Consider the following 18,859-nt stretch of genomic DNA (forward strand, 5'->3'; position numbering starts at 1 on the left):
TGAGTAGATTTGACGCTGCCTTTAAAGTATTTGTAGCATACGTAGTGTGAAATTCCCTTCAGTTTACTTTGCTCCTGCAGATGAACTCATGAAACCTCATGTGTTTGTCCATTCAGAGGTAGAGAAGAGAGCTGGGTGCACATTCACACAATGTAAGCTTTGATTAAGAAAGTGTGTCAGTTTTAAAACACGGGCAGGGATTGTGACTGCAGGCTGAGGTTGTGTCTTCGTCATAGGGATATTTCAGTTTTCACCTTATTGGATTTCTACACAACACCAAAAATGAAAAGACCTCTTAGGCTTCTAGAAGTAACCGATCTAACTTCTGTTTCATCACGCTTTTTAAATTTTAAGGCTTACACACTACAGGTTGCCAATACTCCCTCTTATTTCTGGTTTTAATCAGCGGAACATATGGAGCCACTTCTCCCACAAAAATGGCTTTTCATAAATCTAAAAGAAGTCAAAACAAACCCTAAAAGGACTGAAGTGTTATTGTTTTTGTCTATGTCCCCCTTCCCAGCTCGTCAGCTTTGTATTCCATGGTGACTTCCTCAACTTCCTGTCACATGACTCATGTTTCCCGGGGAGTACACATAACATCCCGGTGTTGTAAGAGGCTTTGGGCTGCTGCGCTGGCTATTATTATGTGCGTTGAGTTGTAGAAGATGAGCTCCTCTCCTATGTGTCCTGAGGTTTTTCCAGCTGCGATGATGGTGCGTTGCTCCGGTCCTATGCAGGAGCAGAAACTTGTTCGGTCTTGTGTTATCCCCTTTTTTTATCATCCTCTGCTGATAAATTTGTCTCTGCGAGCCAAATGTTGAATGAACCTACAAAGTTGATAATGCGCGGAGCAGAGAGACAGATGTCAGGTGTGGCGGGTGAGGAATGTGGATGGAGAAGCAAGTTTATGCCTGTGCTGGTTTTGGGTGATGGTATGACTGATTTAGAGTTCACTCCCTGCCTCTTGCACCAATGCACAGTTTTCTCATCTTCTACTGCAATCATACTGTCTTTCTCTCTCTCACACACATACACACACGCACGCACACTCACTCCCCAGTTGCCTTCCACTTAAAGTGTCAGACAGGCTTAAATAAAAAAGTCAGTGAATAAACCAAACCTACTGAAACTTCTGAGTAATGGTTTGATTCATCTTTCATGTTTAAGTACACGTCATTCAGATTTCTATAGACTCATGCTCTATATACAGATGGGTGACAGCTTAACGTGGCTATAATCAATATCTTTATAATGACAATACATCAAATGACTATATTTAACCACCCTCCTGGTTTAATGTGCATTTTCAGTATGTGCTTAAAAAACCTCCATTCCTGCATACAGGTAGTGGATAGAAATTAATTTGCATTTCCTTTTGCCGATTTTCTCAAAATTTGCTCACTGTTGAAAAAAATAAAAATCGATGGTGGTAAAACAGCTTTGTGACCACCCCACATAACAAAAATAACTACTATATCCATGCAAAAACATTTTGTTTGTGAAGTTTAATTGCCAGTGACGCTCCAAAGTCAGTTTGATTGACATGCATCCACCAAATGTTTCATTACATTAACATTACATTACATTTAAAGTTAACACTCACTGTGATACTCACCACGACCAAACCACGAGATTGGAGTGACTGCCAATCCAATCTGAGCAGCAAACTGTTCCTTTCTAAAGGCTCAACCATGAAACAGAAAAATGGATAACATACATCCACTTCATGTATCCTAGCCTGAAGCCAATTAATCATTTTTCAACGCATTGCTGTGCTTTAACACACATTGCTTTATCACCCTCTGCTGGAGAAAAAGTGGCATCACCAAAAACACAACCTAGACCACAGTCATCAGTCCTCTTGTCTCATCCCATCAATCCAACACTCACCATAATCTCAGTGCTGTTAATAATCACTGTCAAGTGCTAATTTACAGCAGTATCTGTCATACTGTATATCCAGGTGCTGTCTAATCTCTGCAGTCCTCAGTCAGCGATGCACAGGAGACTCTACGCCTGAACCTGCACTGATTTCATGCCAGCATTGATTCTGTTTTACAGAACATTCCTGAGGGCTCGACATCATCGCTGATTAACCATATGGGACGCGACAGACATATTCCTCTTCGGCGTCCCTCCCTCTCTTCCTTCCTCCCTCTCTCCCATCACTCCTACTCTCCCTTCTTTGCTCCTTTTTTTTTTTTTGACCTTTAAACATGAAGGACTAAGTGCTTTAGCGTATGTGGGAATATGGCTGCTTTCCAGACATCCTGTGTGTGTGTGTGTGTGTGTGTGTGTGTGTGTAGTTTTATAGAGGGACTATGACTGCTCAATTCATGCCTGTACAGCCTTTACAAACTATAAGATGTCTCTTCTCTGTCTCTCATCAGTGCTGTTTATCTCTTCTAGCTATGAAATTAATTTTAATTCAACATTAACATAAATTTCGTAAAATTACCAGCTGTTCTTTGGTTCTTCTCTCTGTTGTTGTTGCGTCGGCCTGTCTAACAATTATCCCAGCTGAGTCCCACTGACATGTTCAGTCCAGGAACTTCCTGTTGCTGTTCTTAGCTCACATGCCGCTCCGGACACCTGGGAAATTCTGAGCAGGAAATGATGTCATGCGAGGCTCTTCAGGGTCCTTGAGACCCAGCACGAGGCGAACATAATGCTGAGAAAAGGCTGTCAGAAAGTCAAGGCTGCTGGCGTTGGATAAAAGGGAGGAAATGAAAGGTAGAGGAAAGAAAGGCGAAGGCACGCTGTCAGAGAAAAAGTTGTGAGGACATCGGGGTGCTTGTATTATGTCTATTATGTAACATAGCTGGCACTCTTGTTATGTAAGGAATTACCTTACAGCCTCTTTGTCCCACACATGGACGCCCGTGTTCACACACCCACACACAGTCATACACATACCATCTGTCCATCTCCCCTGCTGTTGTTCTAGTGGCTTGCTGCCTGTTGTCATATATTCTCCACAGCAGGAATGCAGCAACATGGAATAGACTAAAGGAAAAGCACGGTAGGCAGCTTGGATTAACTCTGTCTGACTGTGTGCATTTGTGTGTTTTGGGACACTAATAACATGTTTGTGCACTAATTAATCTCTTGATTAAATTCTGCACAGATGAATGGCAGCGCTTTGTTCTCACGCTTATGGGAGCTTTGCCACTTGGCACCTTTGTGTGCAAACACAGAGACACATTGCCAATCACACAAACACTGTAATGAAGCATGCCCTCTTGTCTCGTTTCCCTCATTTTATGTGGAGACTACAATGGCTCAATGTAACTGTTGATTACTTTTGAATGCAACACCTGAAAAGTCTGGAAATTTGTAAATTGAGGATTTTGAAGGTCTTGTAGCACTCAGATGATTAGTAAAAGGGGGTCTATGCATTGTTTATTCATGCCTTGAATTCATCTTTTTGTTAGAGGAGGTTCCATGTTTGTCGTAGTTATTCTGCATTAACACTTTGGAGAAATGACCAATTGTTTTGAAAACCTGCAAACAAGTTGATCTGAAAATACTGTGATTGTGGCTGAAATGATTGTACTCTTTGAATCATCAGCCTTGCGTTTAATTACACTCCCTTTTGGGTCCCAAACATATGTAGTTTTGTTTTATTGATAACAGCTCAGTAGTTTTCTAAAGCAGCTGGCCATGTTCTTTGTAATGACGTGTCAACCTGTGAAACAGTGTGGCTCACTGGTTTGTTTTTAATGGGCGACAGTGGAGGTCTGTGTCACAGAACAATAATCAGGCTTTGGATACAAAGGCAGTACTTGTTCATTGTTGGTTTTGGTCTTTTCACAGGATTTGTTGATAAAATGAAAAATCACCAGACGTGTCCTTTAAAATGTCTTCATCTGGTTTCTATAAAAAAAAGAGTTGATTATCTCTCAGATCTCACATTCAGTAAATAAGCGGCTGGAGTGGTATGTCTTCCTGCCTGTGGTTTTCCCACAGGGTCTGTCCATCTCGCTTGCCCTCCCCGCCCCAGCTGTCTGCCTGTCTCATCCTTTTTGCATTCCCTGACTCACTGGGGGCAACATCTGGACTGTGCTAAACGTCTGCACTGTGTGTGTGTGATGCATGTGTGTGCATTCCGCCGCACATCGTCCCGCTCTGCAGTGTTGCACAGTAAACCAAAAGAAAAGAGGCTGAGGTCAGAGTCTCCTTGCCGGCCTACCGAGAGGTTCAGCTGACATGTGAAGTTAGTGTCCACCGGTCGTCAGTCTGTGACCTCAGGGGCTGGCTGATGTAAACGCCAGCTGAAATTAGCCATTTCCTCCATGGACGTGATGGGGCAACAGCAGCGCCGGTGATGACAAAGAAAATGTGGAGTTGGTGGCATCAGCCAGCTTCTTGCAGGAGCGAAGAAGAAGAAAGGATGAGGAGGTTTAAGTGAAAGAAGCAAAGGGGATGGATGGATGAAGGAAAATGTGTAAGGGAGTATTTTTGCTTAGGGACAGATCGTGAGAGGATAGAAGAAGATCCAGAGAAAAAAAAATGTACAGAGAGGAGAAATAAGAAGGCAAAAGGTAAGAAACTAAAACAAGAGTGAGGAGGAGAAAGCAGCATAAGGCAGAAGGAGAGCTGCAAAAATAGAGAGACATTGTATGTGGATCCTAACAAAGCAGAAAGTGCGAGAGAGGAGGTTGAGGAGAAAATTAGAGGGAAGAGAAAACCTGCATGGGGCAGGCTGGAAGAGGGAGGCAGAGTTGTAAACACAAGGGTTGGCGAGGCAGCGAGGGAGAAAGTACAGAGTCGTTGCCACTTGATGGAAAGCTGGATAGCGGCGAGTGGATGTGTCATGGGATGGAGAGGAGGCTTCAGTCTGAGCAAAGGAGAAAGAAATAGAAGCATGCCATCACCCGCACCATGAGGGCTTCAAGTAAGTATTCAGCTCTCTGCGTTTCCTCAGATTTCCTCACCCTACAGGCTTCTCACCGGACTCTCTCCGTCTCTCCGGTCTATTTTCAGACTGTTACCAAAAAAAAAATATCTTTTCCAGATCTGCCCTCGTGTTGCTTCACATGTGATTTACAGACATGTGCTATGCTGAGAATGTAGGGAGAGGGATGTAATTGCTGCATTGCGGTGAGAGGATCATTTCCTCTGACCGTTCTCATCTGTGATGGTGAAGATGGAGGCTTTTTATTGCCCTGCTGAACTTTGTCCCCTGTGTTTCTGCGGTGCTTCTCCCATTCACTGCCAGCACCTTGAAATGACTGAATGAGACAAGTGAAAGTGAATGAATTGGGTTTTGAAGGGTATGAGAGACGGCCAACGACTGCAGGATGGTGCAGAAGCAATGTGGCTGTGGGTGGTTTTTCCATGACGGTGACACTATTGTCTCATTAAGTTTGTATTATTTTAAAAACTTGTCAATTAGCCTGTCCTTATGTCTTCTAATGGCTTGATATGACTCTGTAATCCATCCTCTGTTATTTCTAATTTGTAGAATTTGTTTGAGCTTTGAGCTTTGAGATATCCTTCTACAAACCCCAAGATTCACACTCTCTCTCTCTCTTGCACATTTTTTTAACGTATACGTGTGGAGGTATTGGTGTAAATGTGCTTGGACGTGTATCTTTTACTGTATTTTATCGCTGGCACCGGGGTCACTCAAATGTCTTTGTCAGCACAAAGCTCTGCAGAGCGGTTTAATCAGTGACTGCTCATAAAGACAATGTACACACATACGCACACACATGCACATTTTAGGGCTGCCAGTTTAGCAGTGTGAGAAATACATATGCTCACGGAAAAAAGCAGTAAAACAAATGCCCGTAAAACTTCTCGTGGCGCTGGCAGCGGCACCTAATGGGGTGTGGTGCCATGTGTAAGGCCTGTTAAATTTATGCATTAAGGGCCGAAATCTGACTGACTGTTGGGTTAGTGTAGAATATGTTTCTAAGCTGTATCGAATGTTGCCTTTGTCTGAAGAAAATGCGTGTCCCTCACTGGATCGCTTCCAGCTTTTCCAATCTCATCATTCCATTGAATTCCCAGAGGAAGATTTAATTCTCTGAGATCTTCCTCCACCGTACGCTGAAAATGCTTTAATGGGGATTACAGACAAATACAGTGCGAGGCTCTTCATTTATCTGCGTTTAGCATATGTTTTCACAGAGGAAGTAATTAACATCAAGTTGCGCATCCAAAAGACATCAGACAGCTGGAACCTCAATAATGTGGGGACTTTCCTCGACAAAAGCGATGTGATATTGGGCCCATTTCAACACTGTTTTTTATTGCTCTGAATTCCATATGATCACTATGTTCACAAGTGTTCTCAACATGCCTCGACTGCTTTTTTCCTTCTTTACAGAGATTGAGGCGAAGGAGGCTTGTGATTGGCTTAGAGCGGCGGGATTTCCACAGTACGCCCAGCTCTATGAAGGTAACACACACACGCAAACACACACACACACAGACACACACAGAGTAGTCAGCATTTACCTAGCTGCCTTGTTTCCCCCTTCAGATCTCTCCCTTCTCTCCCTATTTTTTCCATCATCTATGCGTCTCTCTCTCTCTTTTTCTGCCAACCCTCCATCTTCGTATCCCCGTCTTATGGACCGCTGCGTTCTATTTCCAGGCTTCAGTTCCTGTCCAGAGGGAGGGGTCATGGGAAAGGCCTTGTTATCTCTACTGGGACTCTCACAGCTTCTCTCTCCCTCTTCTTTCTTCCACCTTTCTCCCTCCACTCCGTCCTCAGCTCGCCCACCACTTTTCTCCCAGTGCATTTTCTTACTATCTCTTTCTTTCCTTCCTCTTTTCTTCCTTCTGTCTTGCCCTCCTTCCACCTTTCTGGAAAAGCTACATGCATTCGTTCATGTGATGATCATCGGGTCTCATACAGTTGAGGCACAAACAGGAAATGGCCCCAGTAATCTACGAAGTAGCTCTTAAAATCCAGCAGTCCTGCTTTAGCAGCACATACACACACACACACACACACACACACACACACACACACACACACACAAACACATACACACTCTGCGCTTCTCTGAGAACTGCTGTGAGCTCCAGTAATGTCGGGTTATGGATGCCGGCCTCTGGGACTCTGTGGCTGCTCCCGGGTGTGCATGATGCTTGCAGGCTGCCAACCACACACAGAATCACCAAAATAAAAGGCTTGAGTCATTTTGGCGTTGGCATTGTGGGGGAATTCAAGTTATTTTGGGGTGTGTGTGTGTGTGTTCTGTAAGCTTCAGATGCAGCTGACAGGTGTTGAGAGCGGCGACAGCAGTTGTGCCACACGTCACACACCGTCTCCTGTCAGTCACTAACGAACGAAACCCTCTCTTACAGATTCCCAGTTTCCAATTGATATTTCCTCGGTGAAAAGGGACCATGACTTTCTGGACCGGGATCTGGTGGAGCCTCTGTGTCGGTAAGGATGCTCACTGCAGTCATTTACAGACAGAACCCCCTCCCCCCTCCCCTGCTAATCATTAGATGTCTGACCCCGACCCTTAATGAAGTCTCCATCCCTGTCTCCTGCTCAGACACCCAGGCTTTGATCTGGTCACCTCCCCTCCCCTCTGCCACACTCTGATCTCCCATTCAAAGAGCAGAGACCCTCAGGGGGCAAAACGGGGGGGCTGAGGGTAACAGGGAAGGAGTGAGGGGATGCCAGTATATTCTGCCAGATGGCTTTGAGTGTGTGTTTTAAGTCCCTCTGCACACCTCTATGATCTCTCTTCCCATTGAAGTTTTCCCAGCTTGCGCCACCATGTTGCCCCTCTCCCCATCTTTTTCTCTCTTCTCTGTTCACCCCCACCTCTCCAATTCACCAGTGCCTATGGTAGAGGAGGGTGTGGTAATTATAGCATTAGTGAATGCTGACAGCTATATTGTGTGAGAATACACATCATCCCCCCTGAGAACTGTCTCAGGGGCTGTAAAACACACTCATAATGAGCTCTCTCTTGTTCGTGCGTGGCTCTTTACATTGTTTTTCTTCCAGAACTGTAATTTTAGATTATATTCTCATGCTTGCAAGAAAATATAGTGTATAGGCCTTCAACCAGGAAGAATAGTTTGCAGCACCCTGCAGCTGAAATACAGGGTGTGGAGACTACCAGAGCTCCTCCTGTGTAATTGTCAACTTGGATTTTTACTTTCAGCAAGAAAGACAGTTGATATGACAGCTCGCCTCTTACTGTTGGTATTTCTCTGTCTCATGTGTAGCAACAAGCAGGATTCAGACAACAAAAAAAGGACACATTCCCACTGTGCTATTAGAGGCTTAAATCTTCACCGAGCCCAGAAACATGTTTTTAATAATTCCATCTTGAAAGGCATCACCACAGACACCACCGTCCAAATCAGCCGCTGTTCACATTCCCTAATTTGCAGAAGGGGGGAGGGGGAAGTCGGTGGGAAGGATGGGTGCAGACTGCAAAAGAGAATTTTTGGTGAGGAGGTTGCCCCCAGCACATCCACAGAGATGAGCGGGAGGAAGGAGGGAAGTGAAGGGGAGGAGCCGGCTGTGTTTCAAGGGGGAGATGCACTCTTTGAGGGTGGGGATCAGTCCCAGTGGAGTAATGCCAGACAAGGAGAGGAGAGGAATAAGGGGAGGAAAGGACAGACAGAGTGTAATGAGAAGGATTCAGTCAGAAAAGAAGATCAAAGAGGGAAAAGAAGAAGCATGTGTGAGAGTGACTGATCAGACTCAGAGGAGACGGTGGAAATGAGGAAGGAGAGATAAGAGAGTGAGAGTGTTACAGGGCAGAAGGAAACAAACACACAGCAACAGACATTTCCGACCCACCAGCTCGAGCATGTTTCACTGACTGTGCTTGTGTGTGTGTGTGTGTGTGTGTGTTGCAGACGTCTGAATACTCTCAACAAGTGTGCCTCCATGAAACTGGATGTCAGCCACCCCAAGAAGAAAGTAAGACCTTTTTCTTTCCAACTGTAAGACATCTGAACTGACTGTGCCGATGATTGTTGTCAGGTCAAAGGCGTTTGATGCCGTGTGTGTTTTCATTTGGTTCAGTTGATTCAAGGCGGGTGAGATTCAAACACTGAAGAGAGCAACTGAGTCCAAACCACAGATTGATTTAACTGGACAGCATTTTGATCCCAGGCGGATCTTCATCACCAAATGGTGTATATACCAACAGCCTCTCTGAGGACAGGTGTGGTTAACCATCCAACCTGCTCAGAGAGATCAACGTCTCAAAACAATTAACAGTTAAAGAAATGCACATTGACGCTTTAAAGGTGTTTATGACAGATGAACTGCAGCTGCTCACGCTCCAGGCATTTCTCTTTGAGAGAATAAAATCTTCGAGTCTAAACTTTAAGTCTATGCGATGCTGCATTTACAACTCTTGATTGATTGTAGTAAATCCTAAATGGACCAGCAGTAAAATAATACAATCAGTCGTGATTTTTTCTATCTAATGTCTCTTTTATCCTTCCATAGGGTGATGACTCTGATGAGGATGACCCGTTGGCCATCAGTAAAAGATGGACGTTCGAGTGGAGCAGCCGGCGTTGGTCTCGCCTGCAAGACTTCCTGTTGGACAGCACCAATGAAAGCAGCCCAACAGGTCAGGGGGAGGGTCTGCACAGCACCGTGAGCAGTGAGAGTGTGCTGACTGACCTGAGTGAGCAGGAGATCACAGAAATCTCCTCGCTGCACAGCGAGGACTCCGCCTCCGCCATGCCTGACTCCATATCTATGGCCTCTCTCTCCGCTTCCTACCAACCACCCAGGGAACTTCCACACTACAACTCCCTGCCAATCAAGAGCAGTCGCCATGGGCAGGGAGGGCGGAGTAAAGCCAAAGAGTTTTTGCGTCGCATGGAAATAATGCGCACTTGGGGACCGTCGACGAGGCGGAAAAGCTCAAATCGCAGGCCGCCGCTGGTCATCAGTGGGCCGGTGTTGCAGGGGGAAGAGCCTCACGCGTTGCAGATGCTCCAGTGTACTCCCATCAGCCAATTAGAGCAGAGTCCCAAACACAACCACCAAACTGATGGTGGCACTTCCCCTGCGTCCCTTACCAATGACTGTAAAGACCACTCGACGGTGAGTGTGAGCCCCAGCAGTGAGGCAGTGGTGCCCAGAATGAAGGAGCCTGTGTGTGCAAAACCCCGCACTGCCAGCAAGAGAAGCAGCATGTATCTGGAAGATATGGAGCTGCCTTCTCAGGGTAAGAGGACTGATGGACAGAGCCAGTTTGGCAGAAACCAGTTTCACTCATATGAAAACCTCCTCATTCACATCCCCAAAGACCACAAACCGGGCACCTTTCCAAAAGCTCTATCCATAGAGAGCCTGGTGCCTTCCCCCGATGACAGGAGCAATGGCCCCCAGGCACGGGCCCAAACTTCTGCACCCAAAAACGGCCTGGGTGAGCCCTGGTCTGGTAAGCCTCTGTCCAAGCCCCCCTGTCCCGGAGCTCCTCGGGGCAGCAGGGTGAGTGTTTATGACAACGTGCCGGGCTCCCACCTTTACGCCAGCACAGGTGACCTGCTGGACTTAGAGAAAGAGGACAATCTGTTCCCTCACCTAGATGACATCATCCAGCATGTCAGCGGTTTGCAGCAAATCGTGGACCACTGGAGCCGCAGCGTGCTGCCCGAGGGTGAGGCAGGGGAGGGGGAGGAGGAAGGGGAGGGCAGGACCACCCCTAGTGAAGGCGAGAGAGATGGGGTCTCCTTGAACGACACTGATTCGACAGGGACCAGTCGGGAGAGGCGGGACTCTGGAGTTGGGGCGTCACTGACTCGACCACGGTGAGTAGCTGTTTGGGCATTGGGGTTTATTACATCCTGGGTCTCCTTTTAGAGTTTAGGCCCTAATTTTTATCTATAGAAACGAGTGGTCAGACGCTCAGGCAGGTTGTAAACAAGCCAACAGTTCAGCCTGATCATCTAAACTACTTAATTTTGAAACCAATAAGTGAATGCACCCGAATAGTCAGTAATAACATAAGGCCTCTACGAACTGAATCACTCTGTCTCTCCTGCTCTTTACCGGTAATTTCTCACCATCCCAGTCTACGATGGCCCAGTTTCAGAACCTCCGATCACCTCAACCAACCAGCATCGTCACTGCACATCAGCAACCAATCAGCAGGCCAGCTCAGCCTACTGCAGAAGTTCTCTCTGCTCCGCCTCACTGCCATCATGGAGAAATACTCGATGTCTAATAAACATGGCTGGACATGGTGGGTACACATGCTGCCACATACATGTTACTTTCCCATTCTTTTGCTGCTGGTATCAAATTCTGATTAGGCATATATTTAAAAAATCAATGAAGTTGATGAGGTAAAACATTAAATATATTGTCTTTGAGCTGTCTGTTGTGCTGAGTACATGTCAAAAAGGATTAACAAGTGATCACATTTTGCTTTATTACTGTTTTACACAGTGTCCCAATCAGGGTTGTAGAGAAATTGAACAAACTTTCTGTTGTGTTCTTACGGGCTTATTATTTATGATCTTCAATCAGGAAGATATGCTCTGTGTGTGACTGTTTTTATGAAGGCTGTTTTTACCGCTTCCTTTACCTTTACAGAAGTATCAGAGCTGAAACAGCAGGACAATATATACAATCACCACCTTCACACACCTTTTAAAAACCATAACTTGATATCTCACACTGATCCCACTTGTTACAAAGGGTTCGTGCATGATTAGGTCGTCAAACTGTTGGTCAAAAACTGGCTTTAGATTCCCAGCCACGCGCCACAAGCCAACAGTCGCCATGACCTGCAAACACAAGCACATCCTTGTGTTGTAAACTATCAGGCCTGTTGATTTTTTACAATCCCCCGGAGGGAAATTCTGCTGGCCAGCATCAACATGAAGAGAAAGATAATGAAAGCTTGGGCCGCTCTTTCTCCCACACACTTCCCTAATTGTTTTCTCTCCATCGCTCTCAGGTCTGTGCCCAAGTTTATGAAGCGCATGAAGGTTCCAGACTACAAAGAGAAGAGTGTGTTTGGTGTCCCCCTCATCATTCATGTCCAGCGCTGTGGTTTTCCGCTCCCTCTGTGTTTACAGCAGGCCCTCGGCCACCTCAGAACACACTGTCTGGACCAGGTTAGAGAGGTTTTACAGGACTGAATTAGAGTCTGCCCGTTTTCTCTCACTATCACGCTAAATGTTGGTTATTCAAATTTAAAACAAGAGACATCTGACACAAAGTAAATAAGTGCTTTGTTTCTTCTCTGTCGTTGCTTCTCACCTGTCTCAGGTGGGACTGTTCCGCAAGTCCGGCGTGAAGTCTCGTATTCAGGCTCTGAGGCAGCAGTGTGAGCTGACTCCAGACTCGGTGAGCTACGAGGACCAATCAGCTTACGACGTGGCCGACATGGTCAAACAGTTCTTCAGAGACTTGCCGGAGCCTTTGCTAACGAGCAAGCTCGGGGAAACCTTCCTGCACATTTACCAGTGTAAGTTGCCTCGGAGCTCCGACTGCTGTAACAGCCGCCTGCCTCAGAGGATAATGATGACTGCAAATGGTTTAAAATTAGACAATTTGAATGGGGATCGGTACAGTTGAGCAGTATATTAGTACTAAAGTTCATAAGCTGGAATTTCTAACAGTGTACACGTACTGAAAGTACTCAACAGTCAAAATAAGTGGCAAACTTGCAGCTTTACTTTTCTATTGATGAAATCTAAACTGTAGACACCATTAGCCAAATCTGACAGAAACAGTGTTTGATATTACATTTAAATTTTATCCACTTTCTTTATGTATCATTCCTCCTCACTACTTGGCTTTAGATGTCCCAAAGGATCAGAGGTTACAGGCCGTCCGAGCAGCCATTTTATTGATGCCAGACGAAAACAGGGAGGTCCTGCAGACACTGCTCTACTTCCTGCGTGACGTCACTTCCTTGGTGGAGGAGAACCAGATGACGCCGATGAACCTGGCTGTTTGTTTGGGGCCTTCGCTCTTCCACCTCAGCATACTGAAGAACGAGACGCTGTCGCCAAGGTGCAGATAGAAACTGATCAACAGATATTTAGACAGAAAAGAACAGAAATAGCTTTTACTCTGCATCCCTCTGTGTAAACGCTCACATGATTTATGTTCTGCATATTCCGTGTAATCTCTGTTCCTCCAGGTCAATCCAGAGGAAGTACACCACAGGCCGGCCCGATCAGAAGGACCTGAGTGAGAACCTGGCCGCCACCCAGGGCCTGGCACACATGATCACTGAGTGCCAGCGTCTCTTCCAGGTCAGGATTTATGATTATTTGCCGTATTTGATCGTCCATATTTTATCCATTCATGATGGGTTGACTGCTACTTTCAGGGTTGTTTCCACAGAGGTAAAAAATGATAAATGACTGACAGAAGCTGTGCAATTGACTGTGCTGACTAAGAAATAATGCCTGACCACGTCTTTCTATAAGACATTTTAACTGACTATGTGAAGCAGAGTGATGTTTCCTCTGCTGAGTTGTTATTATTGCAGGCTACAGTATAATTGTGTGTAATGAGCTCATTTCTGAAATTGCATATCATCGCTACCTTGAGACTGTCGGCGTGTACAGTATATACAGCTGCTGTCCGTGACAGCCTGTTCAGAAAAACAGCCTTAATCACCATGAAATTTTGAGCTTAATGTGAGCAAGAATGGCTGAATCTTCTTAACCCACAAAGGATAGTGTAATTCTTCCAAAACACAAATTTAACCAGTGTTGGAGTTTAAAGGTTTTTTGTAGGATGATGATATTTCAAAGGCAAAGGATGGCTATTAAAATGTTCCACTTTTGTACCAAAAAAAACTTTGCAAGTGCCAGTGTGACGTATTTTTCTCTCATCTCAGTACACATGCTGTTGCTCCAATAGACGAGCCAGTCAAATCACACTTTGTTTCATTTATCAAGCTGTATTTTGTGCTTCAGACATGTTAGTATTGAGGCCTGAACAGATGTGGTGCGATGTGACACAAGTCCTCCGTCTCTTCCCCAGATCCCAGAGGAGATGGTGACCCAGTCTCGCAACTCCTACATGGAAGCTGAGCTGATGGTGCCCCCGCTGGACGAGCTGTGCAAGGCCCATGAGGAGGAAGTGGATGAGGATGAAGAAGAGGAGGATGAGGAAGGATCCTATCATGCACATCTAGAAAGGCTGGTCCAGAACCTGCTGGAAGAGGCCAAGGATAAGAGCAAAGGCTGGGTGTCTCGCTCATCTACTGACCACACAGAACTGGCATTTAAAAAGGTGTGTGGCCGCTGAATTTCTGGATTATTATGGATTCTGAGAGGGGAAGGGAAGAAAGAAAGGAAAACATGAATATCAGCCTCTTTATGAATGATTGCACAGGAGGGAAATTATTAGATCACTTGTCTGTTTAACTCTGGAGGAAATTTAGGGAAAATTCTGTTTTTAACATATCCCTGTGCACGGAGACCCACATACACGTTCAAACGATACACCATCAGAAAAGGTATAAATCTCTTCTGTAATGATGTGTTTGTGTGCAAGGTGGGAGACGGGAACCCTCTACGACGGTGGCGAGTGTCTGTTGAGGTATCGGCAACTCCCAACGAGGTGCTGCAGCGGCTGCTGAGGGAGCGCCCCCTGTGGCAGACGGAGCTACAGCAGGAGAAGGTTCTGGAGACGCTGGATAAGCAGACAGACGTGTACCAGTACTCCTGCTGCAACATGGCACCTCAACCCAGCTGCGACTACGTGGTACTAAGGTCAGGATTAATGAACCGAAGTGTGTGGCTGCTTTCTGAAGAATTACTCATTGTTGAGCAGTGCACAGCCTACCACACATGTGATAGTTGCATTATAATAAATTGAATTTTCTTGAAAAACAAGACATTTGATGATATCACCTCGTGCCCTGGGATACTGTGATGGAACTTTTCATTGTCTTTTGATGTTTTATAGACCAACAGTTCATCAATTAATCTGGAAAATAATCTGCAGATTAGTCAGTAATGGAAATAACGATTAGTTGCACAACAATCTCTCATTCCCACTAACCTGAACTCGCCGCCTCCTCAGATCGTGGCGCACAGACCTGTGTAAAGGCTCCTGCGCGCTGGTGTGTGTATCCGTCGAACACGATGACAGCCCACGCATGGGAGCAGTGAGGGGGGTGGTGCTGGAGTCACAGTACCTCCTCGAGCCCTGTGGGACTGGGAGGACCAGGCTCACACACATCTCCAGAGTGGACCTCAGGTGTGGGCCAACTTCAGGTGTTCTCACAGTCGAGGTTTGAAGCCACATTGCAATCATTAATGTGCGTTGTTTGGTCTTACAGGGGAAGGTCTCCAGAATGGTACAACAAGGCTTTTGGTCACCTGTGTGTGAACGAGGCCCAGATGATCCGCGCCTCTTTTCACCCGCCGGATCAGACGAGCACTGAGGCCAAGATCTGAACGCGAGGAATCAAGCTTTGTCTTGGGTTACACTTCCAGAGCAGCTGGGCCTGAGAACCAGTGACCCAGGAGGGGAATCATCCAGGCAGTGGAGATATGGTGTCTTTTCATGCTGCTGAGCCACACTGAGCTTTACTGTACCATACTGTACTGAGTGACAGTCATTCACACACACAAGGGAACGGAAGAGTGCTTTCTGGCCTCTATTCCAGCCATTTCACACAGGAGTCTTTAACTTTAACAACTTATCACTATTTATTTATCTTATAAATTATGTTTTTTCCAAGCACAGTTTCCAGCTAATTTGATTTTCTTTGAATAGCCATTGTTTTTTTCATATAATTGGCTTGTAATGATGAACATTATTGGAAGGATGAGGTTGTACAGACTGAAAGTATTTCAGTATTTAATGCTCTGGGTCATTTTTTTTTCTAAATCCTCATCTACTAATCTGCTATCTTGGAAAAAAGATGAGCTAATAAGACAGCCAGCACAAGACAGTGTGATCATGAGATGGTTGCCATAGTGTTAGGGTTAATGTTTAATCTGCAACACCTTAATTTGATATCACTTTAATCATTGCTGTTGTTATGAAGTATACATTTGAAGCTAACTCATAACGTACCTGATTTTGTCATATGTACAATCAAAAATGGGATAAAAAACATTAATATTTAAAGTAAAATCATTTTATTTGTACAGATTAATTTGAGAAATCCATCCAGTCTAACAACCCTATCAAAAATTAATCAAAAATAACAGTGAACAATAAACAATAATATCTGATACTGGCATCTTATTCCTGCAGTAGACACATTTTTAAAGGAATTTGTCCATGTGTAAACTAATGCAGACTGCAGCAGCTTTTTTCACTCCTCCTGCACAGCTGTTAACTTATCACTGACAGATGCACATTTATAAAATGCACTTAATTATGAGCGGGCCTTCTACTGGTTAAAATGCATTAATCCCAATGCTCCCTGTCACCAGGAATGACCAGGACCAGTACAATATGGGTACAACATGTCAGCATTACATTGTGAAAAGTGCACTTGTTCAGGAACAAACAAGTACATGAGGGATCGAAATCACACAAAGGGGAAACAGTCATCGGGTCCATAAATGTGTTGTTATGGAAACATTGTGTTGGATATCACTGTTGATTTAGTTCTGTCACTATTTTCAGTGTTAATCTTATCTAAATGTTATTTTAAAGTTATTATTGTCATTATATCGATGTATATGGTATCACTTTTGCTTTTTTTTTTTGCTGTCATGTTATACAATGTCTAAGACATGTGACCATTTCACTGCTTCTGGGAAGCATGTTTGAAATTGTGTGTGTATGTGTGCGTGTGCGTGTGTGTGTGTGTGTGTGCATGGATGTGCCCGTGTATCTGCATTTTAGATATACGTACAGCCTGTATTGTAAATATATATGACGCTTTCTGTGCCAGCAGATTAAACATCATAGCTCTTCAGGGTCTTCCTATCATATTGATACGCTGTGAAATGTGAACTCTCCGCACACCATCCTACTAAAGCAATAGCAGACTAAAGCTTGCTCTGCCATGGCACCGCCTTGGCTTCTTTTTGTTCCGGCTGTAGGCAGCATTGCTATGGTGTTGCTATAATACAATATCTCTACAGTGCCACCAAAATCCTGTGTGGGTGCTGTTTGCTGGGGAGCTGTGTGGCATGTGCGCGCGTCCGTGTGTGTGTGTAAATACGTGTGTGTGAGTGAGACAAAGAGCGAGTGACTGAATCTGACGTGAGCCCTCGGTTGTGTGGGGAAAGGCTCCAAACCTAGCTGAGTAGCTGAGACCAGGTCTGCGTGGTTGTTTCTGACAAAGTGACAAAAAACACAACCATTGTTTCTAAACAACAGAATAAAAAGTCTAAGGATTCAACAAAAACATTGTCTTGTGTGGCAATTTTCTTCAGTCTCTGATATTGAGTTATTTTGTGATTATAAAGAATGAAAATCACAAATACATACAGTAGATGATTTGTAATCCTTACCTTACAGTGAAAACTGTATCTGTAGTCACGTCTCCACTAAAATATGTTGTGACAGAGGTGGCTTGTTCTGGTGGTGTATTTTCAGCAGCACAGATACCACTGAACAATCATAGAAGTATTATAGGAATACTCCAGGCAGCAGAGTGTCTGTATCATCCTCTCGCTCTTCCACTACCACACGTCACTACTTGTCACTTTGATCCTGAAGGTGACACGGCTCTATAGAGTATATAGGCTACAATAAAATACAGAATTCAGTATTTATAGTGTATAGTTAAGAGAATATTATAGATTCAAGATGAAACTGACAGAAGGGTTGGACTGAGAGAAAATGGTGAAATACATCTGCTACTTCAGCACCATGGACAGTGCCATAGATTTATCAATACACAGTGAGGCTGCTGATATTTCAGAGTCATGGTCGAGGTCATAGATTCTAACTTACACACACCTCAGATAAAGAATCAATGAGTCAGACAGACTAGATTCGACTGAACGACCCCTTTGCCCCTGCTACCCGACGATGGAGACGGGGTATGACAGGCTGGATGCATTCAGGTCATATTACTAATAAGGGGGATGACATCCCCCCTCGAATCGCCACCTGACTGCATGCATGTCACATAAAATCTTCCTTGTTATGTGCGCTTGTGTCCATTGAGTGGTGCTGTTGGCTTGCTGGAGTCTGAAGGTCATGAATGAATCTGGAAAGTATGCCATGGAAAATGTTTTTAGGTAAGTGAGTGAATGAAGAGTCATCAAAGCATCAGGGGGTTCTCCCTAAGGACATCCTCACGGTGTCCTCTCAAAGGGATGAGCGTAGGAAACTAAACCTCCACAGCTCGGATCAATACTCAATCACATTTACCTACTTAGCCGTGTTAGATGGGGACCCTCGCAGAGGACGATGAAGGTGTTTGAATACAGACGCTGCCCTCCCCAGCCTCCCTGTATGCCATGGCGTCTGTTAGTTTGGTAACAGCACAGAAATGAGTGAAACATTGCTTCATTAACTCCTGCCTCATTTAACATGTCAGTGATTTTATCGAGAAAGTAGGGCACACTGTTACAGCTCCTGAATGTCAATGATGCTCTGCACTGTGGGTGTACTTTAGCTCCACTACTCCATGGGCTCTGACAAATGAGGAACATCATGTTGCAAATTACACCCTGAGAAAAAAAAAAAAAAAAAAAAAAAAAGATTACTGACAGGGTGAATCAAGCATTGATTTTCCCAACTGAATCCACTGTTTTGGTAGCTAATTTCTTCTTCTTCTTTTGAGATCCACAGGGGTCTAAGCAGATGTTGAAATTATGAAGAAATGAACTGTGCAAAAGTTTAATTTGATATGACAGTGCTGGCTGTAATTATGTGCAGAAAAGATGCAGAGGGATTTAAAGGATCTTCCATGGTTTTTCACACAGTGACCCTGATGAC

General features: G+C 44.8%; 1 protein-coding gene across 4 annotated transcripts in view; it reads left to right on the plus strand.

The window, feature by feature from the left end:
* stard13a (StAR related lipid transfer domain containing 13a) overlaps window positions 1–17,309 on the plus strand; it is a 37,231-nt gene extending 19,922 nt beyond the window's left edge. For 3 of the 4 annotated variants that reach the window (XM_076750401.1, XM_076750400.1, XM_076750399.1), the window contains 13 exons: window positions 6,341–6,412; window positions 7,330–7,411; window positions 8,854–8,917; window positions 9,455–10,773; window positions 11,037–11,207; window positions 11,928–12,087; window positions 12,242–12,440; window positions 12,778–12,991; window positions 13,122–13,236; window positions 13,976–14,227; window positions 14,492–14,709; window positions 15,023–15,199; window positions 15,282–17,309. In XM_076750401.1, the coding sequence (XP_076606516.1) occupies window positions 6,341–6,412; window positions 7,330–7,411; window positions 8,854–8,917; window positions 9,455–10,773; window positions 11,037–11,207; window positions 11,928–12,087; window positions 12,242–12,440; window positions 12,778–12,991; window positions 13,122–13,236; window positions 13,976–14,227; window positions 14,492–14,709; window positions 15,023–15,199; window positions 15,282–15,399 (3,161 nt within the window). In that variant the 3' untranslated portion in view covers window positions 15,400–17,309. Of the gene's footprint in view, window positions 1–4,079; window positions 4,901–6,340; window positions 6,413–7,329; window positions 7,412–8,853; window positions 8,918–9,454; window positions 10,774–11,036; window positions 11,208–11,927; window positions 12,088–12,241; window positions 12,441–12,777; window positions 12,992–13,121; window positions 13,237–13,975; window positions 14,228–14,491; window positions 14,710–15,022; window positions 15,200–15,281 lie in introns of those variants that run through there. The other variant, XM_076750402.1, reaches the window with a different exon arrangement.
* The last annotated feature ends 1,550 nt before the right edge of the window (window positions 17,310–18,859 follow it).

The sequence above is a fragment of the Chaetodon auriga genome, chromosome 15 (genome assembly GCF_051107435.1).
Source record: "Chaetodon auriga isolate fChaAug3 chromosome 15, fChaAug3.hap1, whole genome shotgun sequence".
Lineage (NCBI taxonomy): Eukaryota > Metazoa > Chordata > Actinopteri > Chaetodontiformes > Chaetodontidae > Chaetodon > Chaetodon auriga.